Source organism: Echiichthys vipera (assembly GCF_963691815.1).
Source record: "Echiichthys vipera genome assembly, chromosome: 11".
Classification (NCBI taxonomy): domain Eukaryota; kingdom Metazoa; phylum Chordata; class Actinopteri; order Perciformes; family Trachinidae; genus Echiichthys; species Echiichthys vipera.
Genome location: NC_139836.1, coordinates 8218352 through 8243608, shown reverse-complemented (window position 1 = coordinate 8243608; position 25257 = coordinate 8218352). Strand labels below are relative to the sequence as shown.

Genomic DNA, 25257 nt, shown 5'->3' with positions numbered 1-25257 from the left:
TGGACTCAGTCTTGACTTGGTCTTGATTTGCTCTGGACTCAGTCTTGACTTGGTCTTGATTTGCTCTAGACTCAGTCTTGAGCACCCACTCTGAAGTCAAATCCTGGCACAAATGGGTTTACAGCCGGGGGCATCTCATACAGACATCCAAGTGTGCCATGTGCATCAGTATTGAACATAAAGTGTCTGTGACAAAGCGTCAGTATTTGACGCCCTTTAAATGAGAATGAGCTGAACATCTTTCCCAAGTCATTATCGATGGAACAGTACTAATATTTTCGGACTGTCTCAGACCATAAGATTAACATGTATGAATTTGTTTAATGGGCGTAGTTTCCCTTTAAAGGTCCCCTCCAGACATGTATTAAGACTTATAGTCTACTTGGAACAATAATGAGTGTGTCTGCGAAAAGGTTTCCACATTCAAATCCTTAAAAGGGCGTTTACTCCATCCGTTCCTTTAAAATATGAAACATGAAAACATCTTTCTCGTATCAAACTACGCACATACACCACGTCTAAAATAGGATAGATTCAGAGTCAAGTAGCAACATAAAACCTTTCCAGGAACAGATTAAATGCAACTGGCAGATTTATATACAGATGCTGTTTTCAAAACCCGACGATTGTGAGTCATATGTCGAGGAAACGTTTACTGTTACTCACGGTCACACATGCTCATGAGCTGTCTGCAGTCCAAAAATGCACTTTTAATATAGCAGTTTATTTTAGGGTCACTTTTAAAATGTGCTTTTTTTTTCAGTCACACACGATCAGAAGTATTTGATCTAGTTTGACACATTGAACAGCAGCGTCATTAAATGTCAAAGGTCACATCCACACAACATTACCCTGTCTGTAGTCCTTTGAGCTCTGGATAATCTAGTTACGCTCACAATCATCATCATGTCATTATACTCCCTGTTTCCTGATAATCGGACATGACCTCATGCTCTTGAAACTCTGGAGACTTTAATTACAGTAACTGTAACATTTTGATGTCCTTTGATTGTTTTGAAACCCGCTGAATGATAGTCACAGTGGATAATGTTGGACTCCCACAGGCTACGAGAGAAAACAGATCAGATCCTTTGGGGGTTGCATCATTCCTTCCCATGGTTTTTTTGTGAGCATATTGTGTATTGTTGTGGGAATGAAGTCAGATGTGAATATTTGGATGATGATGTCCTGTCTATCCGCAGCTGTCTGCTTATTTGATTAGGCCTGGCGTCTGGCCTGAGGCGGCTGTCCGTCACTGGCCCCCTGCAGTCTAGAAATGTTCCTGCTCGCTCCGTTTATTTGTACCAATAAGACCGCTGAAGCACATCTGGAGCAGGACCGCCCTGCTCACTTCTTCCTCTACTGTATATTCATGCATGTGCAGCGCGTCCATCTGCACAGCACGGTGTGCTGAGAACATGGGGGAAATACATGACAGACGTTTAAAATAAATTCTGATGGTATAGAGTAATGTAGTGTGATTTTGAAATCAAAATGGAGTTGGTGGAATAGTGGAGTGAGTAATGCACTTCCTGGCTGCCAATAGTGCAAGATTAAGACATATTTTATCATGTGAACGCCACATGTCTTGTTTATTAATACCTGATAAACATAGGATTGAGCAGTATATCATAGTTCATGCACAGGATAACATTTCAACCATAGATTCCCAAAACAAGGGAGAGTAGGTGCGTTTCCACTATGGTCGACTACCCTGAATGAGGCGGGTCGAGCTCGCATAAAAGGCCATTTTCTGTGTTCATCTTATGGATGTTCTTTGGGGTACAAGCAACATCTTTCAAACTTAACTTGAGATGTTCATTTTTTATTAAACAGAGCTACGTCCAGTTCAATTTCAAGCCTAAAGTCAGTTTTTTTCTGATGTATTTGCAATGAATGCAATATCAATTTTGTAAAATAATTCCTATTTTCCCATTATTTTCCAACATTATGGAACACCCTAACCTTGCACATTCGACAGGCCTCTTCACTGTCCATTATTATAACTAGTCTTAAACCCCTCTTTTATCCTTGGTGTGAATATTTAACACTAAAACATTTTAAATATCCAAAATAAATAAACAAAACAACCAAACACAATAAATAAAATCGTCTGTTTTAACACATTGGTGCATTTAGTTGCTACTGTCTTACAACAAATGCGACACAGCGGCTCGCTCAAGTGAAGTGGTCCACCGCGCTCATTCGGTTTGAACCCGAAGTGCTCCCACACGTCAGCTGTGGAATTCGGCTTTGAAACCAACCATCTTTGTTTCTATACCTCCAAATCTCAACTAGCACGTCCTCTAACTTGCTCCTCACAGGGCTCTCCTGCTGCACTCTGGGTAACGCCAGGGGTCCTCTTGTCCTCCGGTCTCTTTGATAGAGGGACACCAGAAAAACCGAGAAATAGAAATGGTAAAGTTATCGAGCTCATTAAAAGTTAGTTATCGAGCTCATTCAAAGTTATCATGTGATTCATTGATTTATTGATTTATTGCTTATTGCCACAGGACTTTTCATGTACGGCACTTTGTTGCAGCAAATGAAGTCGAGTTGAGTTGAGTTTCACAGACATACCAGTATCTACTGGTTCCATTATATATGTTCTTCGATGACTTAAAAAGAAAAATGCACTATATCCATCACCCTATCATGTCTTTACATGTCTCCCCTCTAAAATCTGTGTTGGTCTTGGTGTCCAAAATCCAATATCCGTCTGACCTTTTTTTAATTTTTTTTCTTCTCATTTATTTTGATATTTCAGATAAGACACTTGATTCATTCCTTTACTTTTCAATCATACAAACACAGATATTTTCAATCACATGCTACTTCTAACTAATTATGAATGGTCTTTTATTACACACATTCTTTTTTTTTTTTTTAAATTATCTTTTTATTTATTTTTTACATATTTTTTTACATTTAAGTGACATAACAGACAATCAAACAAAAAAAAAATAAGGGAAGAAAAACAAACAGCCAGAAAAACAATAACAACAACAAAATACAGCAAATCAAATCAAATCAGTCCATGGTCACAGTTCACCTTTCATCCTTGTGGATGTTATGTAGGCATGTCAAACCCTATTATGGTATAATAGTGTCAGAGGTCCATAAACGGTTCCCATATCCTCTGGAAGGCATCCCCCTTATTTTTTAGAGCGTATGTGCGTTGTTCATTACACACATTCTTACAGTACTTTGGATCTGTATATATTACTATTGTAATTTGATATTTTATATATATACTGTATAGAATATATACGGTAGGATATATATATTGTTTTAGATTTCTGTTTTTCCAAATATATGTTACCTGCATAATATTGTTGTTTGTATAGCTGGAGTTTGCAATGAAAATAATTCCCCCCTGGGATTATTCAAGTATTTCTGATTCTGATTCTGACTGTAAAGTATTTTGCACACGATATTCTGTATCTTGTGCGTTCATTGCATCGCCTGCTGCAGCCAGCAGAAAAGTCAGTTCCCCAGCAGTTTGTCGGTGGTCTAATGGCGTCTCCTTGTGTTTCAGGTCTGTCTCTAGACCACCAGACAGTTTCTGCAGGGTCTCGTGTGCGTCTGTCAGAGAGGGAGGAGGAGAGTCTGTCCTGTTATCTCAGGGCCTGTGACGCCTCTCTGTCCTACCTGCAGGAGCTGGATAAGGTGGATTTTTATATATGCAGAGTCTGCGTGACATGAGTGCATGTTTTCAGTGTGTTTTCGCTTAGAGTCACTAACATGAACATGAATAGAAATGTATCTGTGTTTCCGCATGGAGGTCTGAGTTTACAATTTATGCTCTGTCAATATAGTTTGTATTTTTTTCTATTCACCTGTTCCCTGCACTGTTTATTTCACTGTATTTGATTTTTTTAACATTTCCCAACACAAAGTTTACTATTTAGTTACATTGAGTGGTTCTGTATGTACCATATTTAAGGTACTTGTACATTCCTTGTATTTCCATTTAATGTAACTAAATGAATGAATTGAATGAATGAACTGTCTTTATTCTCATTGTACCAGTACATGGAAATTTAAATACTTTGCTTCTACTTCATACATTTCACAGCATAAGTTGCTAGTTACTTCTCAGTGAGACTTTAAATACAAGACACATGGCAGCTCATAAAGTATGATGCATTGTTATGGATTCAACTGTTCAAAAGATAATAGAGTAGTTATAATTAGCTCCACCTAATGGACATGTCAGTACTGTTTACATATTAATGCATGAATAGTAATGATCCAGTATAATAATGGGCCATTCTACATAGTGAATACATTTTATTTTGACGCTGTCCTTTTTGTTGCCACAATTAAGAGAGGTTTTGAATGTAGAACTTTTACTTGTATTGTAGTATTTTGTATACTTTTCTACAGTTATCTACATTACAGCGGGTGACCATGACTTGATTTCATTCTGTGCAGTATTCTGGAGTAATAGTTTTAAGATAAAAAACAAAATAATTTAAGCTACAAAGGATTAAATACAGTGAAAATTGACTTTGTGGGCGTGTATTTTCAGACGGTAACAACCCCCCACACAAAGACAGCCAAAGGCAGTCTACTTCTTCCACCTGTGGACATGGACCTGGGCTACTTCCTACAGGCTTCCTTACAGAGTGCTTACCTTTGTCTGCTGCAGAGGGGGTAAGTCCACCAACACTAGGACAATCACAGCTTCAGCCTTCTCTTTGTCTTAAATTGCACTTAACAGAATTCATTTGCGGTTTGGACAGTTGGCCAGACAAAATGGGACATTTGAAGGTGTCACTTTCAGTTCTGTTTAATTGTAACTATGATTTACATCGTAAACGGGTTAAACAAGAAAACAACCAGCAGATTAATGAAGATAACGATTAGTTATCCAATATAAAATAGTTAAAAGCTAGCTTAGCTTCACCTTAACCAACTACAAAAAAAAGATGCTAAAACAATGCATGAGTAATATTAATCTAATTCCTTAATAGTGTAGTAATAATATACACTCACAGGGGTACTATTTCTTGTAATGGACTATTTTCCAGTGTGGTATTAGTATTTTTACTTCAGTAAAGGATCTAAATACTTCTGTCCTACATGCATACAACACATGGACAGCGTCTGCCTTCTCTGTAAATCGTTTGCCTGTCCGTTAAAAGGGCTCAAAAATAATTATACTTGATTTTCAAGAGTGGAACGATGGCAGGCAGCAAAAAAAGTAATCACACTTAGTGATGATAAAATACCAACGACTGGAAACGCTCCAATGTTACCAAAGCAACCAAATATAACTTCTCATCTGGGTAAATAAAAGAATGTATCTATTTAAACGGATTTTTGCTATATAGTTGGTTGTTGGCCTGATATAATTACCAACTGGACCGCCTGTTCCTAAAGACCCTTTCAACGGAATTTCATTGCTAGGCAACAGCCTTGGTCCTTGGTAACTTCCTATCAGCTGATGTCGTTCACATTCACTGTAACAGGAAATAAACTAGGACTGTTTTGGAATATTTATGTTCACATCTTTGAAAAGGTCCATTCTAGTTTATCTACCTGTGTTTTCATTACATCACTGGTTATGCACAGTGATTAATGTCTTCTGCCTGTCTTTGCTTATTCAGCCTTGACTGTGAAGGAGGGAACCTTGGGCTTTTTCATCTGTTTTAGAAAGTGATCAGGAGAAGAAATCAAGGAAAAGCTTTTAAGCCCCATTTGGGTCTAACTGAGAAGCATTTGTGAATTGTGACCAGCAGATGTCAGTGTTGCTCTTGGGCTCACCAAAGCAAAGTAGCGTTTGACCACCGTGCTGAAACGAATGCAGTCTATTACAACAGTCCAGCAAGTAGCATATCCCCTTTTAACATTTGTACCATCATTTGTAGCATCACTGCTCTTATCAGTCTGTACATGTGTCAATAATATGATATTAACAGTGTTATTAGATCTTTTGTCCACAATAAAACTAGCTAGCTCCTTCTGCATATTGATTCTTTCGATGTTCACAACCTATACATTAAACGGATAAACGCCTACTGTGTGTGTGTGTGTGTGTGTGTGTGTGTGTGTGTGTGTGTGTGTGTGTGTGTGTGTGTGTGTGTGTGTGTGTGTGTGTGTGTGTGTGTGTGTGTGTGTGTGTGTGTGCGTGTGTGTGTGCCATTAGTCATCTAGCTCAGGGTGCTCACCAACTGCGTAGGGTGCTCAGGGTGGTGGAGTCAAGAGGGTCTCAGAGCTTCAGGAAGGTAAGGTGTCACACACACACACACACGCACACGTACGCACACACACACACACACACACACACACACACACACACACACACACACACACACACACACACACAGTTGCTGTAGTTTGCATTGCTAGCCGACGAGCATTTATTACTCGATAGTGTAGCTATACCTTATGCATTTTAATCAATTAAATCCAGCAGGCATTTAAGGACTAAAACTAAATAAGTCATAATCTACCCAGAATTTGCAGTACTCCACATTTGGTCTGATTTAACACCCTTTCAAAATACTATTTCCATGTCTAAACACTCCGTCGAACAAAACTAACAATGGGCGAACCTGTGAGCCTTTTTCGATCACTTCTTTCCTCAGTGAGACACCCTTTCATCGGTTCAGACAATGGGGAACACAGCACTGCGGCGTTATATAAATATGAGTCTTGGAAATAGAACTTTGAAAGGGCGTTACATCATGACTTAAAGACTGGATTAATACATTGTGGTTTTCCTCCTAGTCTGCAGCAAAGAAGCTAGCAGAGGTCCTGCTGGGCTCCGTGAGTGAGGACAGCTACTGGCCCCCGCTGGGCCCGCCACCTTCAGCCTGGCTCCACAGAGAGGGAGCTGCAGCCTCCAAAGACGCCGTCTACCCCACTGTTAAACCACCTCAACGTTACAGCACTGACTGGTTTGTTTGTTTCATTTCTATGCTGCAACCTGTGTTTCATCTTGCCTGTTTTCATCCCCTTTCTCTCACCCATGCCATTCAACTGTCAGTGCACTCGCTGCAATTGGTGCACCATGTAAGATGCTGGATGCCTCCGGGGATTTTGTTTTGTTACTCCTTTGTGTCAACTCACTATTGTGCCCACAGCAGTTATCTCTAGGAGGTATTTTCCTTTGTCGAAGTTGTACTTTCACCCAATGTGGTATCACTTTTTTGCAAGATACTATCCTCAACTGTCGCACTTGCTGTTGGCGCCAATTCTCTTTGTTCAAGTGTTTTTTTTTGTACTAAAGACTATGAGTCATCATCAGGGAGGTGTGAATCTGAGTCACATCTCTACAAAGTAAAAGTACGCCCTTTCACAAGGAAAGTCAGGTAACAGACTTCCCCGGAGAATACTCAAATATAGGCTACCAGTTTACAATGGGTCATTCGAGGTGAGGGATCCCAGCACTCCCGAATATCACACACCTCTGTTCTTCTTGTCAATGTGGTCTAGAACTGTCCTCACATGAAGACACAGAAAACAAATGCTATACACCCATAATTCCTGTGACTGTGCAGAGAACTGGAACTGTCCTTACAGTTCATGTTTAAAGTAATATAATAGTACTTAAATTATTATTTTTTTAAATGTATTAAGAGTACTTAAAAGTACAGTTAATGGCATAACATATCACAACATATACCAGAATACAGCATAACAACATAACATAATAAGGCATGACATGACGTAGAACAACATGCCATGACATGATTTGGTGAGGGGTTTATGTTGAATCCAGACCCCTAGGAAGTGCACCGGGCTTTAAAGCTTTATTTGACAAGATGGCCAAACGTTGGAATTATAACGTCTGGGTTTGTCAATTATTTAATTATGCCATTGGGCCCAAAAAGTACCTCTCCTATAGACTTGCATGTCGAAACATGTCTGTAAATCAATGGAGGATTTTTTTGAGCATCACAAACCCTACAAAAGGACTTCATTATCAGAATTGTCTGGAAAATCTAGAAGATGAATTTAATTGGGAGTCTTTTTTCATTCATGTTTTAACCAAGCCCACACCGCAGCGATTTCCTGGTTGATCCAATAAGGAAGTGCCAAAAACTGCAGTTTTCCAAGTGTTCATTAGGGGCAGGTTTCATAATAGAGCAGTTTCTCATTGACCCCCATATTAAACAGGCCCTTTTTACAGCATCATTAAACCTAATTAAGGCCTGGTACAAAAAAAACATTCTAGTCTGTATGTTTAGATCATATCTCCATGACAACACTGAGGGGGGTGAATTTTTTTCTACCAGACTAGTTTGTTATAGGAGGTTAAAGTTATATTATTAGTTACATTGCTAATTAGGGGCGTGGCCTCTTGAGTGACAGCTAGCTGCTGGCCCTCACTTCTCCTCAGAGGTAAACGTCAGCCAGATGGACGTATCTCCCTCCCCCCAACGTCACATACATGCCCCTTTTCAGTAAGATGAAATGAGGCGGAGTCAAAATCTGACAAGATCCTTACGTAGCTTCTCAGTTCCTCCAGCTCTTGTTTCCCTTGCAAATAGAGCCAAGAACTTTTCTGCTTTTTCAGAGATCTTTTAGTACTTTTTTGACTTTCGCTGATATGAAGCCAATTTATTGCACATTTCAGCATAGCATAGCATGACAGAACATATCATATCATAAAGTGACGTAACCTAAGATAACGAGCATAACATAACTAGCATAACAGCATAACACAACAAAATAATGTATCGTAAAGTCACATACCGCAACATAACATGACATAAAAAGTACATTTCACAAGGGATGGGAATGCATTGCACAGTCTTTACATGACGAACGTGTTATCTGCATGAGCACACTAAACTCTACCAACGTTTTGTTGCCTCGTTTCTGCATTTGCCTCGTAGCAGGGATCCTGCGCTGTGCTCAGGCCCTGCGAGCCGTACTTAGTCACCACCACATGACTAATCCTGCCCACACTATCAGAAGTGAAGATCTAAATCCATGTCTGAGATTAGAAGGAGAGTAGGAACAGGAGACTTCACCCTGAGGAATAGCTGTACTTGAGTATTGTTCGTGGCTTTTGTCATCAGTTGCCTCCTTTGAAAAGGCCACGATGGTGTCTGGTAAATGTGTCCACAGAGCCGGGCAGAGAGGGAGGAGAGGCAAAGAAAGTGACGAATGAGAGGGATTGGAAAGGTAGAGATGGAAGAAATGAAGGGGCCAGTGTGTGCGTGTTTGACATCTGAGATAGTGCTGTGTAGTGATACACCCAGGGTGGCCCGTGTTGTGTTACAGCACCACAAGTGAGACAGAAATCGGACACTCCTAACAATCTGGCATTCTACCTTTGGACTAGTGTGTGTGTGTGTGTGTGTGTGTGTGTGTGTGTGTGTGTGTGTGTGTGTGTGTGTGTGTGTCCGTGTGTGTGTCCGTGTGTGTTTTGTTTGAGGGATAGACTTCCTGTTGTCGGTACTATTTCCTGTGTCTGTGTCCTGGCAGTTGCTTCTGTCCTCAGGACGTGGTGGAGGAGGCTGTGTTGCTGCTGCTCATCACAGAGTCCATGGTGAGACATTCACACACACACACACACACACACACACACACACACACACACACACACACACACACACACACACACACACACACACACACACACACACACATACACACACACACTCTTCTTTCTCTATATTTACTTTACACTCCAGATTTTCAGCCTGTTTACCTTCCAAACCCCAAAAAGGAATATACACAGGAGAACTTTCTGCTGATACCATCAGTATAGCCACCTCCCCCTTCCTTAGCTTCCCCTTCTTCTTCCTTCCTTCCTCTTCTTCCTCACTCAGCATCGTTCTGTTCGTCCAGGCCAGCGGCGAGGCGGTGATCAGTCGTCTGCCAGACCAGGCAGAAGCTCGTCAGGTCAGCCTGCAGGATGCCACCTCCGTCTATGACCTGCTCACCATCGGCATGGCCAGGAGGGGGCAGTATGGCATGCTTTCTGAGGTGTGCAGACACACACATTAACAGGGACACACACTCCACACTGTAGGTCTGAGGGGAGGAGAGTAAAAGCGTGAGAGATGAGATGTGTTAGTGAGAGCTTTGCCTTTGCAAAACTTCCTAATGAATGTCCGTATCACTTTGAACAAGGGGATTGTGGGTCTTTTTCTGCTTCCTCCTCCAGGTTTTCTTTCAGTATATCCTCCTCCATTTTCTCATTTTCTTACAAACTCTGTTACCTCCCTAATGTGACCTCTACCCAGATGTAGGAAGACGTGGAGGCGGAGGTTAGGGGAGTTGTCTAAAATTAGGTTGGTCCACCTGTCTGACTGATTCATAGATAACATCAGTCATCTTATAAGGAGGGCCACACACTCACACACACTCACACACACTGGGGTAGTCCCACAGTGGATCAGTTTGCTGATATATGAGGCCAGTATGGGCCATTTATTAGGAGTTCGATGTCATCCTGTCAGTGCCATCCATCTCTGATGTGATGAATAAGATTCACATTGATTGATTACAGACCTGCTGAAGCATTAATCCATCCATGAGGTGTCTGCAGCAAGTTCTGATTCTAATGTCACATAGGACTATCATAGTATTATTATAAGGTTTGATTATGCAGATGAATACATTTAAACATCATTTTAAAAAAAATACTGGAGGCTGTATAAGAAAAACAAATCAAGGATTCTACATTTTGGAAGAAATAAATGAGCTAATGGCAAAATATTCCATAAGGACTAAAAGTTCTGCATTCAAAATACATTTTACACATCAGATGCACCTTATTATATATGTTAAATTATTGCATTAATATTACGGGTGCATTAATGTGTAAGTAGCTGGTTGAGGTAGAGACACTTTTAGCTTGCAGCATGGCTCCAGGGATGGCACTGTCAGTCACTTGCTCCACCACTTTGCCATGACTTTTAAATATATTCAGATCCAGTATGGAGATCCCATCAGGGCAGCATTTGTATTTATTCAATTCTTCGGTTTATGAAAAACATATGTGCAAAAAGACACCAGTCCATCAGCTGTAATTCATGTTTATTGCTAATCAGCTAATTTGGCATGCTAACATAGAAACGTACATAGCTAACTGCTAAGCATCAACATTAGCATTGTTAGTTTTAGTGGGAACGTACCTTGGTTCCTCAGGTCCTATGTTCCCTGCTTTGTATTTAACCAGGGAACATAGGGATGACCCTGTTTGAGCATGTTAGCTAGCTGTAGACAGACCTGTTTGTTCATTTATTTATTTACTGTTTGTTTACCTGTGTGTTATTGGACCAGGAAAATGCATTATATATATATTTTTTTTAAATATTGCAACGTAAGGAGTATACAAATGGTAATATACAGTTGCTGTAAATGTGTTGGACTAAAATGTTCCCTCTGAACATGGAGTGGAGTAGAAGCCTAGTGATCAATTATACTTACACTAAGCAGTAGTTGTGTCAGGGTGCTTAAGTATCTAGTGGAAGGTTTCTGTTTCCTTCATCCCAATTTGTCTGAACCCGAGTTATGCATATTAACCCTCTAACCAGGGGTTAAACTGGGATTTGTTATGTGAGGGGTGCCTGGTTTAACAGGGTTAACAAGGGTCAGTACCGTTACGTATGTAGCAGCAGTTGCCGTTTCATAATAGCAGACTTGAAGTATTCCTGTTTGTTGATACTCAGTTTAGTTCATTCAGAAATAGAAAGAATCTGGAGTAATACAATTAGTGATGTGTACTCTGTACAGCGGGACATATCTGTCCGTGTGTTAAATGGCCAGCAGCCTCTCTACTTCTCTACATTAAGTGCACATTATTTAATCAGAATATTAGGCTGACTTGTTTGCTGGTTTAGCTCACTTGTGTGTGACTGACAACATCTGACTGAGCGGCACTCCACGCCATCCTCTGCTCGACCACACACACATCAATCACATCATTATGTACTGAAACAGCGCTGAGTGGGTGGTGAGTGGTGACTGACAGTCATTTCAAGCTGGAAAAATGGAGTGAAGAAGAGTGGCCATTCAGTTTAGTGACTATGAAAATGGGGGGGGGGGGGGGGGGTGTAATGTTCCTCTCCCTGCTTTCCTGATTGGTCTCCTAATGGCTGACAGTTTGAGCACAATTTTCACACATTTTACATCTTTTTGTTAGGCTCAGTCTTGGTTTACCCGGCCAGACTCTGGCCTGAGCCTGTACATACACGTTCCACTTGTATGAATTACATCACTAAAACATATTTGTGTGTTTGCATTTCTCCTCGCAGTGCCTAGAGCGAGCCATGAAGTTCTCATTCAATGAATTTCACCTCTGGCACCAGCTGGGCCTGTCACTCATGGCAGCGGGGAAGGTGAGCTCATTTCTCCTTATACACCAGCAACAGCCCCTCACACACACTACACCATGCCCGAAGGCGACATCCATCTTCTGCCATACCTCTGTCCTGCACACTGCTCGCTCTCATGTGCAGACGTGCAACACATTTTACTCACAGATAAGTGTGCAGTCTACTTGGAGGAGCACATGGGTCGAGTTTTATTTGATGTGGACAAGTGGAATATTGGCCAGTACATTCACTGAAATAAAAGTACACCAAAAGGGCACTCAACCACCTTATTAGTCTAAACCATCTAGTATTGTCCTTCATGGACTCCCATCTGCTATTGCAACAAACAACTTGAAATGATTGGGAAATACCATTGAATCCATTTGCTGCTAAATAAGATATTCTTATATTGTAAAACAAACAAAACATGACATTCTTCAAATGGGAGTTGTCAAAGGTAGCTGGAATAACTTACAATCCTCTCTTTCTCTCTCTCTCTCTCTCTCTCTCCCTCAGTGTGTGTGCGCTCATGTGTGTGACATAAAAATTGATCTGGGTTGCAGGATAAAGTGACAGTGCAGATCAATGGAGAGCTCTAGAAATAGGCTGTTCCCTAGAAGGAGAAGGGGCCGCCTCAGTGTCGTCAGATCCGCTTCTATTTAGGGCCAGTGGGGTGTGTGTGTGTGTGTTTGTGTGTGTGTGTGCATGTGCACATGCGTGTGCGTGTGTGTGTGCACGTGCATGTGGTCCATTAATGATTGACCTACATGTATTAAGTGACTGTGTGTCTAAATGGGTCTATTAGGGCTGTGTAAGGACACTTGATGTGTGTTTGATACACTCGCTTAAAAGCGATCCATGTCATCTGTGGATGTTTGATAACTGGCTGCTACGTGCGCATGGATCACAACAGTGACATTTGTCGTATGTGTGTGTGTGTGTGTATGTGTGTGTGTGTGTGTGTGTGTGTGTGTTCCTTCCAGGGGGTTGGTGCTGTGTCTGTATTTAAAGAGTGTGCCAGGATGAGACCAGAGGACCCCTCACTGCCCCTATTGGCTGCTAAAGTCTGCATTGGTCAACTGCACTGGGTGAATACACACAAGACATTCACATACGCATACGTATACAGAATACTTCATACACACATGCCTAGACTCAAATACATGCGCATGCAATTAAGAGTCAGGTCTGTGATTCTGAGCCATGTACAGACATTAGAATGATGACCTATGAATATATTTTTATGTTTTTAGTGCTGCTGATGTTTGATTTAGAAGATTTAGTGCAGTGATACCTTTGAACTATGGGTGAGCTTCTGTAGGTGGACCGGTTTTCCCTGTCTGTTCAGCCGTGTGGTGGCTTTTGCTGCTCATGCTAACTCCTCTATTTAGAGAGTAGAAACAGTCACCAGGGCAGCATGTTGATGTGGTGGTTAGCCCTCACAGCAACAGGGTTCCTGGTTCGAATCCGGGCAGGGGCCCTTCTGTGTGGAGTTTGCATGTTCTCCTCGTGTCTGCGTGGGTTCTCTCCGGGTTCTCCGGCTTCCTCCCACAGTCCAAAGACATGTTTACGTCCACATAAGGGGGTTGGTAGTTAATTCTAAGGGGTCCTTAGATGATCAAAATGATAAGATAAAATAGTTATTGCTGCTGGTTTATTTTTTCTTGTGAAATCTTAGACACTTTCCCCTCTTCACCTCTTCAAAATAAACAATTGTTGCTTAAACTTAAGTCATGTGCATCAACCTTTAAAGCAGTGATTCCAAACATGTGGATCAGGAGAACCACAAGGGGTCATGAGATTATTACTGTACAAAACTAAATTCTAAAACAGAAAGTACAAGTTTAATTTTCCAAATTTTGTCTCATATTTACTCAGTTTTAGCTTTGCTCTAGGGCCAGGATTGACGGTCCTTTCCAAGTGGTTCAGTCCAGGGCCGGAGTGGGACTCATTTTCAGCCCTGGAGTTTCATACCTCAGACCGGCCCACTTTAGATCACGACCTATTATATTAAAATAATGTAATTATAACTTTACATGTTAAGCATACAATAGTGCACTGTTCTCTAAAGCCTTGTAATTCCGTGTATTTTTTCTAAAAGAATTCCAATTCAGTGAAAGTAATGGTTGCTTCACAATGGGGATTTATTTATATATGAGTGCACATCTCCACCATTATTCTTTGCAACACAACATCCTTTTCAACTAATTATAAAAAGAATAAATAAAATATTACATATTAAATTTGAAAAATAATAAAAGGTAATAATCTGTAATAACATAATCAGAACTTAGATTTCACAAACATTTAGATTTAAACATGAACAAAGAATAAGATAAGTATTGCACAAGTTTGTTATTCAAAGTAAAACATAACTTTTCTCTTTTTAATCCTCGCTTTTTCTGCGCCACCCTTGCTCTTTTTATTGTCCATTTTGGGTTATTATTTTCCTTGTACATCTGTGGATGGAGCTAGGCAAACACCACTGAAGTGTGCGGACTAGTGCACGACACGTACGTTACATCAGGCTGCATCCGCGTCCCAGTTTCATTGGCATGATCTAACAGACCGCCAGCTCCCTGATATGGCCAGCGACAGCGGTAACAGCCTACACGTGATACCCACTCCACTCAGTGCCATGACTGAACACCGGCACAAAATAAATAAAAATAATAATTGAACACCGGCCCTCGCGGCCCAAAAGTCAGACCGGCCCACCGGGAACTGTCCCGGTCCTCCCGATTAGCCACTCCGGGCCTGGTTCAGTCCACCCCTTGGCGGTGAACTTGGCCATAGAAGTTGGTACACATAGTCACGCCCCCCTCATTGACTTGTAATATCTTAGGCGATCCTTTCACTTTTTATCAATGCTATCACCAAGGCAAAAGATTTGTCTAATATGTTTTATGACCTCTAGAACTAATAAGATGTTTATAATTATTTATCTAAGAATGGACAATGCAAATTAATTAACACAAGCACTTGAGTCCAACATGTACATGTGCTAGAATTAGCCTTGGCTAATTTTTATCAGCACCAGACGGACTTTGTGTTTAGTACTAATTAACAAATGTTACCATGCTAACATGCCAAACAAAGATAAGGGGAACATGGTAAACATTATGCCTGCTAAAAAGATATTTGCACGCAGTATCGGGGATAATAGGTTCTGTTATCCATGCATGTTCATTTCATTCACCTGCCCCCCCCCCCAGCCACTTCGAACACTCATAAAATTAGAAGCTGAAAGGTGAGGTTTTGTGATAGAAGTCTGCACTACAAGGCCAACATCTTTATAGAATTCCAAGTGTGTACGTAGAGAGCCATAATAAAGCAGCACTTTGTGACGCTAATGTTTCATGACTGACACTGTGGTCACTCAGGCAGAGAGGCATCACCGTGAGCCTGGCCAGCTTGGATAGTCCTGCTGTTCATGATCTGGGCAGGAGGGAGAAAGTCGCATCAACAGAGGTATTTAGGGTGGAGGGAGAGAGGGAGGATGAGTGAGTGTGAGGGTGGGAGAGACAGAGAGAGACAGAGAGAGAAAAAGAGAGAGAAAGGGGTCAGAGATTAGAAAAGAGGAGCTAACAGGGGCAAATGAAGAGAGCACATCTGTCAGTGGCTGGAGATCATGGCAGGCTGGAGACTAAGGAGCTTACAGCCTTAATCACAATGGGACACTATGGCCATAGTGCAGTGGGGCATTACATAAATGGGCCACCATTATCCACCCTCAGACTGGACAGTCTCGACTAGTGTCGAGCTAGAGCATTTATTATTATGCGGCCCACTAGCCTACAGACCTGACCACAATTTCATAACAATTTCTTCATATATTTTCAGGTTTTCAGAGAGCTCCTACACATGTATAGGAAAAAGGACTGAAACTCATGACAGCAGTACAAACTGCACGACTGGCGATCTGAAAGCAAAGCTGCTTTTATAAATTCCTGAAGAGCAGTTTCACATGCAAGGTTTTCACCCGATAACAGCGAAGTGTACTTCTTTCGCACCATTCAAGGGAGAAAAAATAAACTTAATCCTCCAAAAGATGTGCCTGGTTGGGATGCGCGTTTAAATGACTGGCTATTGTGTGCAGGCTTTGAACTTGCAAGGGCTGGATTCAGAGAGAGAGAGAGAGAGAAGGAGAGCAGAGCAGAAGAGGAGGATGAAGGGTTGAAGAAGAGGAGGGGGAGGATGGTGGAAGAGCAGTTGGGTCGCTGTTTCGCTGGCGTGCCGTCAAAAACTTTACCCCCTACACCCGCCCGCCACCAGCCATACCTCAAACAGAGTGACACACTTTCTCGTCAGCTCAGAGCACTTCGGCACGGACGCACGCCACCTGCAATCTACGTGTGTGTGTGTGTGTGTGTGTGTGTGTGTGTGTGTGTGTGTGTGTGTGTGTGTGTGTGTGTGTGTGTGTGGGCGAGCGTGTACAGTATGTACATTTGCGTGCGTGTCCTTCGGCAAACTCTTCGTTGTCCTTGAATCTACTCAGACTGTCCTCACGCCTGGCTCAGCCATCAATACTCCATCCCCTGCTGCACCTTAACCACATTTACGCCACATTGCAGCAAAGTTGTTCCCTCTCACACACACACACGTTTGAGAGGATGTTGCAGGTCCCGCATACAGCGCAGTTTGGTGTGGTCCTTAGTGATTTATTTCTTTCATATGATAGGTTATTGATGGTCTCTGTGTGTGTGTGTGTGTGTGTGTGTGTGTGTGTGTGTGTGTGTGTGTGTGTGTGTGTGTGTGTGTGTGTGTGTGTGTGTGTGTGTGTGTGTGTGTGTGTGTGTGTGTGTGTGAGTCCAGTTCAAGGAGGCTGAGGCCTTGTCGCGGACTGTGGTGTCTATGGGGGAAGAAGCTGCAGAACTTCTACCTCGGGCCTACCTGTCCCTGGGACTCTGTTGCAGTTTACAAGCGTCTGATGGTAAAGACACACAAACCAACAAATAGACAAATACTGTATACTGAGAATATTGTTACAAACTAGTTTGTTCTCATTTCTTTAAATTTTAGGCTCTATCACTAGTCCTAACCTGGAGTGAGCTGAAATGGGGTAGAATGACCAGCTAAACACCAACCTCAATTAGCCAAGTATCTATGAGCTAGCTAGCTAAACCAACTTCTTATTATCAACCTGTCGACCTATATCCCCGTTTTAAACACACGCGATAAACACATTCACTAGGGTCACTTCACTAAGTTTCACATATATACAACCCTCTGTTTTAAGGGTAAAAGTTAGCATCATGTAGCTATTCTGCCTGCTGCTATATGTTGTCTATATGCTAAATGTCTGCTGAGATGCTATGTAAATACTGTAAAGCATCAAAATGCTCAATCCCTTTCGAAATGCACACCCGTATTCAGAAGTATTCAGAAACTGTGCCTTTAAACGAGCAGTCAGGACTCCGTGTACGGTTGGGATGTCATAGCTATACTACATACAGAATCAGAAACAGAAAAACTTTAATAATCCCAGGGGGAAATTATTTTTGTTACAAAATTCCAGATAAACAAACAACATATTATGAAAAAACTCAAATTGAAATTGACAGAAATGACTATTTACAGTAGTGAAATATATACAAGTTCAAAGATTGTCTGTGGTTGAGTCTGAATCACAGAGAGGAGGTGACAGACTCTCTTAGGGATGTGTTGTATAGTTTAATGACCACAGGCAGTAAAGATTTTCTGTGGCGCTCTGTGGTGCATCTGGGTGTGAGGAGTCTTCTGCTGAAGGTGCTCCTCTGCTGAGCCAGTGTGTCGCAGAGGGGGTGGGAGACATTGTCCAGGACAGCATCCTCCTCTCTGCCACGGTCATCAGGGTGTCCAGCTGCTCCCCCACGACATCACCGGCCCTCCTGATCAGTTTGTTCAGTCTGTTGGTGTCTGTGACCTTCAGCCCACTGCCCCAGCATGTGACAGTGAAGATCGCACTGGCCGCAACAGACTCATAAAACATCCTCAGCATCGTCCGGCAGATGTTAAAGGACCTCAGCCTCCTCAGGAAGAAGAGTCCACTTTGGACCTTTTTGTAGACAGCCTCTGCGTTTCTAGTCCAGTTCAGCTTATTATTGAAGTATACCCCCAGGTACTTATACTCCTCTACAGTGCCCACAGGGACCCCCTGGATGGAGACAGGGGTCACAGGTGTTTTCACCCTCCACTACGAGCTCCTTTGTTTTAGTCACGTTGAGCTGCAGATGATTCCTCTCACTCCAAGTGACAAAGTGTCCCACAACAGTCCTGTATTCACTTTCATCCCCCTTTCCAATGCAGCCAACTATTGCTGAGTCATCAGAAAACTTCTGAGGGCATGTCCCGGTGAAAGCGGCATTGATAAAGACAGCACAAAAAGAAACAGGAAAACTAACAAAAGTAACCTCACCGTAGAGGGCAGAACTTCACAGAAGTTAGGTTGAAGAAACAGAGAGAACAAACGAGAATAAAAAGTTAAGAATGTTTAAAAAAAGCGAACTCAAAAACCGGAGCAGTAACAGGCAGCAAGCAACTTACTGCATCCGCATTGAACTACGTAGGTATAGGTAGAAAATGCAACTACCCTGCTGTTACAGTCAGGCCCCGGCTGCAATGATGGTGCAGAGAGCGAGATGTGGAAGACCAATCAGAGCAGACTGAGATTTTTGGGAGGGGGTCTTAAAGAGACAGGGTGAATACAGGTATATTTAGACAGGCAGTATTAGTAGAAGAATGTGTTTAAACGAGCAGTCAGTGTTTTTTGAACATTAAAGCATGTAAACATGTATGTCAATACAAGTATAAACCTAAAAATAAGCACGATGGTCCCCTTTAAGGGAATAGTTTCACATGTTTTACATACCATATACTTTTACTGCTGAAATATAGTGATGCTGAAACAGCTGAGTAACCTTTTGGTTCTGTCCTCTCTCTCTCTCCAGCCGCTCTGAAAGCTGATCGAAATGAATTCAACAAAAAAGCCCTACGAGCTTTGAGCAAGTAGGTTTCAGTTCTTCTATTCTCCATCACCATTTGTTTCTCTGTTTATCAGTTGTTATACTTTTGCTAGTATCATACACATTTTGCATTTTATTTTAGCCATGCTAGCTAAACTAATTTGGTTAACATAGCATGTTGGCATGCCATATGCATAAGCATGTTAGCATTGTCGCAACGAGGATTTGCGGTGAAAGCACCTCTGTGTTGCTGGTGTGGCTTTATATTTGTTATTTTATCCCACTCCAGGGTTTTTGATTCATATGGCAAGTGCGCTTTCCTGGCATAAAATCTCCGCTAACACAGTGTGAACCATCAGGGTTTCCTCTCTCTCGTCTACAGGGCTCATTCATTAGACCCCCAGGATGCTCAGATTGCTATGTACCTGGCTCTGCAGCTGGCACTTGTGCGCCAGGTATAAGCAAACAAATAATAAACAACAGGCATTATTTATTAGAAAACATTGCAGGTTGTACGTTATACTGTGCGTATGGGTGTATGTTTGGCAGGTATCAGCAGCCACAGAGCCCCTGCAGGCAGCTTTATCTCTCCGTGGGGACGATTTAGACTCCCTCCACCTGCTGACTCTGCTGCTGAGCGCCCAGAAACACCACCGTCATGCCCTGGACACCCTGGGCCTGGCCCTCAGCCAGCACCCCAGCAACTTCAAGTAAAACCCACTAAACCATCCTACACACAGAGAAAATGTTGGTGGAAGTGTTGGTGAATTGAGGATAAGGCACCTATCGATTGCTGTACAGATGTACTTTTTAGATTTTGTATGGTGGTTTTGTGTGTGTGTGTGTGTGTGTGTGTGTGTGTGTGTGTGTGTGTGTGTGTGTGTGTGTGTGTGTGTGTGTGTGTGTGTGTGTGTGTGTGTGTGTGTGTGTGTGTGTGTGTGTGTGTGTGTGTGTGTGTGTGTGCGTGCGTGCGTGCGTGCGTGCGTGCGTGCGTGTGTGTGAGAGAGAGAGAGAGAGAGAGAGAGAGCAGCTCCAGTGAGTGGTGCAGCAAGGCCCCGTCCTAACACTAGTCCTCTGCATAGGGATAGGGTGTCTTAGCTCAAGTGTGTTGGAGGCCAAACACACACACACACACACACACACACTTGACGCCTTATTTAGACGTGCCAGAGTGGAGGCCTGCATTGCGGTACCTATGCCCCTCATACACCCTTACCCTTTAGCACTGCAGCTCTGACCCGAGCCCTAGTGCAGCTTTCCTGACAGAACTGAGTCGTCCGTCACATAAATCCACCACTCACTATACACACAACAGGTTAAAACACATGAAAAGTGAAGTTTACAGTCTAATCATCAGGGAAGCAGTGATCTGCTGTGGGACACATTGCAGGGGTTATGGGTTGTCATCTCTCACCGTACATCTACCAGTTCACCAACATTTTCACCTTTTTGTTTTACCTGACCAAGGTCTAAAGTAAGGATATTGATTATTATTTTAGTTCAAAAAAGGCATTCACACTGGATATCAAGTACTACACGTATTCTTGTGATATTTTATCATCTTGTGTTTGTATTTCATTTCATAAGAAAAAGACAATGGAATGATTGAGTTTTTCCACCAAAATGTTATTCTCCTCTCGGCTAAAAAGTCATATGTCACCGAAAGCTTTTAGAATCCAGCTTGAAATGAAATTGTGGAAGGCAGGCCCAAAACTTTGGTTTCAAATGCTCCCATTATCTCACAGGAAGGATTCCAGTCCATCATCCTGAACAGACGCGTGAAAAACATTCGTTAGCTGTGGAGGAAGCTCCATCCTATCATACGTGGATAACAATAACTATCCAGGCCAATTATTTCACTCTAACCATAATATGGAAGGATGTTGCATCATCTTTCTGATGCGTTTTCTCTCCATTTCAAAGCCCAGTAAAGCATTTCATAATGCAGCCATTTGGGGTCAGTGTTGGCCTCCATGGTCCCAGTACAGACAGATGGGGTACATCCATACAGAGAAGAGAGAGAGGAAATGCAGGAAAAAAAATCAAGAAAATTGATGAAATAACGAAGGGAAGGAAGAATGTAAGAGCCCGACAGGAAGAAGACAACACAGAGACAGAGTGGGAGGATGCAGAACAGACGACGACTTCATAATTACACAAGCTTTACTGAGCTTACTCAGTACTGTATGTACGATTGTTAGATGAAATCTGTTCTCTCTCTGTCTAGATGCACAATCACAAACACACACACACACACACACACACACCTCCTCCACAGAGACACTTGACTGCTTTGACCCATTTAAGAGCTCTTTTCCTGGGCTGAGCCAATCACGTCGCTCTCTGCGCCAGGAATCCCCATCGCCCCGGTAACCATGAGGTCATATGGGTAGAGCAGGCAGCATCAGTTGTTGTTCCTAAACTGTTGTTATGGAGCGGTAGAGAGACTTTGAGTCGATGAGAAAGAGAGAGAGGGAGATACAAATATATAAACTGGTTGTGCACCGAATGGAACAGCTGGATTCAGTTTAATTGTCTGTATTGTTACTTCAGATATTTATTGATTTGACTGATTGAAGAGAGACATACACTAAGGTTCTGCACATGTGAAATGTTAGCCTGACCTGGCCCAATTCATTTGGGCTCAGCTGGCCTGGGACAGACAGCTAACACACTTTTCCATCCCTCTATTGCTCTCTCAGAGTAGGAGTACTGGTTTGAGTGTAGCAACGTAACAAACACACAGTGTTCATAATGATTGAATAACTAACTGTGAATATTACCGGAAACACCATATTGTATAGTAGATAATGGAGGCTTAATCAGGGGTAATGGTACAGCTCTCATGCATCTCTCCTTACTGATGCATTGGTTTGTATAACCTGAAGTCGATCTTAACAATGTGGTTCATGGTGCATTAATCAATATTTTTACTTTAGGTCCCATATTGTAAAAAGAGATTTCCATGTCTTTTGTGGTTATAAAGCGGGTCCAGGTGCTATATAAATACTGTGAAATTATCAAAAAGTATCACACACAAAAAAGTCTCAACAGTTGTGATGTAACAACTACACTATATATAGTTACAAAGTGTTCTAGTAGAAACCCAAACTACAAGTATGAACCTGAAAATGAGTGTGTTATGGGACCTTTCACAATGGAATAGATGACTGTACTGTGAGATGTGTTGTTGAGTGTGACAAACCCAGCCACAATGAGCATTGGATTCTACAGCGTTTTTTTTAAAATTTGTATTAGGAGTGCCAAATCATAACAAAAGTCCCAAGACACTTAACATATAGAGTACGTCTAGACTACACTCTATGACTTATTTATGATTCACAGAGACCCAACAATGAGCCTCCATGAGCAGCTGCAAGTTGCAATATCTACTGTATATATCCGGCGATCTCGCGCACAGTGGCAACGGAAACCTTCCTTTCAACAGGCAGCTGCATCAAACAGACAATCCACTCTATGGTGGACAGCCGTCATCCTTGACCTTGTTTTAGTTTTTTACTTAAACATTTTTGTCTTTAGTCTAAAGGGTCTTATCAGCATTGTTTCAAAGTTAGCAGACTAACAGTTGCCCGGCAACAAACACCAAACAGACAAACTTAGTGATACAGTGGAGCAGTTGAGCCAGATATTTCCCTCAGGAGGTGACCAGAGGCACAACTCTAATAAGTTTTAACATTGCTACCAGTCTGTTAGTTTACACATTAGCCATTAGCAATTTATACCTCTTTTATAAACCAAAACAGAACTGCAACTTGGCCTCGTTTGTGGGAAGAACTCTAGTCCAATAGTAATTGTACTGTACAATAGCTACCCAAATCTATTGGGTATTGAGAAATAGGGGATTGATAAAACATTTTAGTTTTTTAAATCACAGGGTCAACATTGTTAGTTAGGATTCCTTCTGTGTGGAGCTTGCATGTTCTCCCTGTGTCTGCGTGGGTTCTCTCCAGGTTCTCCGGCTTCCTCCCAAAGTCCAAAGACATGCACGTGTTGTTTGGTTATTTGGTGACTCTAAATTGCCCGTAGGTGTGAATGTGAGTGTGAATGGTGAATGGTTTGTGCCCTGCGATAGACTGCCGTCCTGTCCAGGGTGTAACCCGCCTCTCGCCCAATGTCAGCTGGGATCGGCTCCAGCCCCCCACAACCCCGTGGGACAAGCGGTTGAAGATGATGGATGGATCGATGGAACATTGGTAGTAAGCTAGCTAGCAAGATGTGACCTGTTGGCTTGCCACAGAGCTGTGTTTTGGTTTTCTCAACACAGAACAGTTTTATTTAACCAAACAACATCTCCAAAATATCTACAACACATTGTATGTCAGAGATACTTATAGCATCCGGGCCGATCCAACTTCCTGTTTACGAGGCAAGTTTGAAACTGATATGTCGACATTGTTCCCAAAATCTGTACAAAAGTTTGAAAAAACAGCTACCTGATGGTCCCCAAAAGACACCAGTGAATGTTTGCTCACATGCAAACATAAGAATGTTCCAAGTGAGAAATTAATAGAAAATGATTGTAACATTTAATTATCAACAATGTTTTAGACCCAACAGAAAACTTCCAATATGCACATGAAAATGAATTCAGACTCAGCCAGAATGTATGAAAACCCTTGGGACCTCAGAGCCAGAAAATGAGAGGTCGAGACAGAGGAAAAGATGGGGAGAGAGAGAGAGTGAGGTAGTGAAAGGAGGTGTTTTCTCAGTAACAAGCTCACTGAATATCATTTGCTTTGGATGTGTGAGCGAGCATCAGAGATCAAAGCTTGCAGCGTGCATGGTGCTGGGCATGCCGCGGCAGTTGCGTGTGTGTGTGTACTTGTGTTGATATGGGGATGTGGGTGTATGTGTGTGCAAGATCGTAATCTAGCACATGCATGTATGTGTGTGTGTGTATATGTGTGTGTGTGTGTCTGTGTGTGTGTGTGTGTGTGTGTGTGTGTGTGTGTGTGTGTGTGTGTGTGTGTGTGTGTGCGTGCATGTGTGTGATTCTTGTTAGCCACTGCGTCTCTGCACCACAGCAAACTGTCAGCTCACTGTAGCACACTGAATTTCTCCTTCCTCCTTTTCTCCCACATCCTCTACCCCCGGCTCCTGTCTTTCTCTCGTTCTCTCTCTCTCCTTCTCCATCTCTTCTTCTTCTTCTCTCTCTCACACCCTCTCTTTCTCTCTCCTTGCCTCTCATCATTTTTTATCTCTCCGTCTCCATTTCTCCCTTTTCTTTGAAATTTTAATCACACAATAAACAGGCATGCATTTCAATGTGAAATGGGATTCTGCTACAGATTGAGATAGCGAAAGGGAGAGAGGGGGAGGGTTGTGTGTGTGTGTGTGTGTGTGTGTGTGTGTGTGTGTGTGTGTGTGTGTGTGTGTGTGTGTGTGTGTGTGTGTGTGTGTGTGTGTGTGTGTGCGTGTGTGTGTGTGTGTGTGTGTGTGTGTGTGTGCGTGTGTGCGTGTGTGTGTGTGTGTGTGTGTGTGTGTGTGTGTGTGTGTGTGTGTGTGTGTGTGTGTGTGTGTGTGTGTGTGAGATAGAGAGAGAGGGAGAGAGAAATTGTGGTCTCCCAGTTTTTGTACTAAAGAGAATGATTAATCCCAGCCTTTGATTCTGCATTCATCTAACGGGATGTTGCAGCATGAGCAAGTGTGTTTGTGTATGCGCATGTGTGTGTGTGTGTGTGCATCTGTACGAGTGTGTGTATTAGTGTGTACGTGCGTGCCTGGCTTATGCCCTGCTGCACAAAGCAAGCATGTTTGCACAGGCTTATGTGTTTTAATCTTTATGCATGCATTGTGTATACTGTATATACTGTACAAATATCTATTTATATATACATATATATATATATATATATATATATATATATACATAAAGTATATATATCTCTATAAATATAATCAAGCATGATTGTGTGTGCACTTGTTTGTCTGCATGCGGCCGTGCCTGTAGAAATAACACACACTCTGGTCTGTGGGAGTGCAGAATGAGTAGTACTGTAGATGTA

At 42.2% G+C, this 25257-nt stretch overlaps 1 protein-coding gene across 1 annotated transcript in view; it reads left to right on the top strand.

Moving 5' to 3' along the window:
* Positions 1–25257, top strand: part of ttc7a (tetratricopeptide repeat domain 7A) — a gene marked incomplete at its 5' end in the record, with an annotated part of 56884 nt that overhangs the window by 6624 nt on the left and 25003 nt on the right. Inside the window, 12 exons of the mRNA XM_083923372.1 lie at positions 3539–3669; positions 4535–4659; positions 6155–6233; positions 6739–6908; positions 9448–9511; positions 9814–9951; positions 12228–12311; positions 13271–13375; positions 17103–17220; positions 19217–19274; positions 19614–19686; positions 19781–19941. Coding sequence (XP_083779498.1) covers positions 3539–3669; positions 4535–4659; positions 6155–6233; positions 6739–6908; positions 9448–9511; positions 9814–9951; positions 12228–12311; positions 13271–13375; positions 17103–17220; positions 19217–19274; positions 19614–19686; positions 19781–19941 — 1306 coding nt within the window. The remainder of the gene's footprint in view (positions 1–3538; positions 3670–4534; positions 4660–6154; positions 6234–6738; positions 6909–9447; positions 9512–9813; positions 9952–12227; positions 12312–13270; positions 13376–17102; positions 17221–19216; positions 19275–19613; positions 19687–19780; positions 19942–25257) is intronic.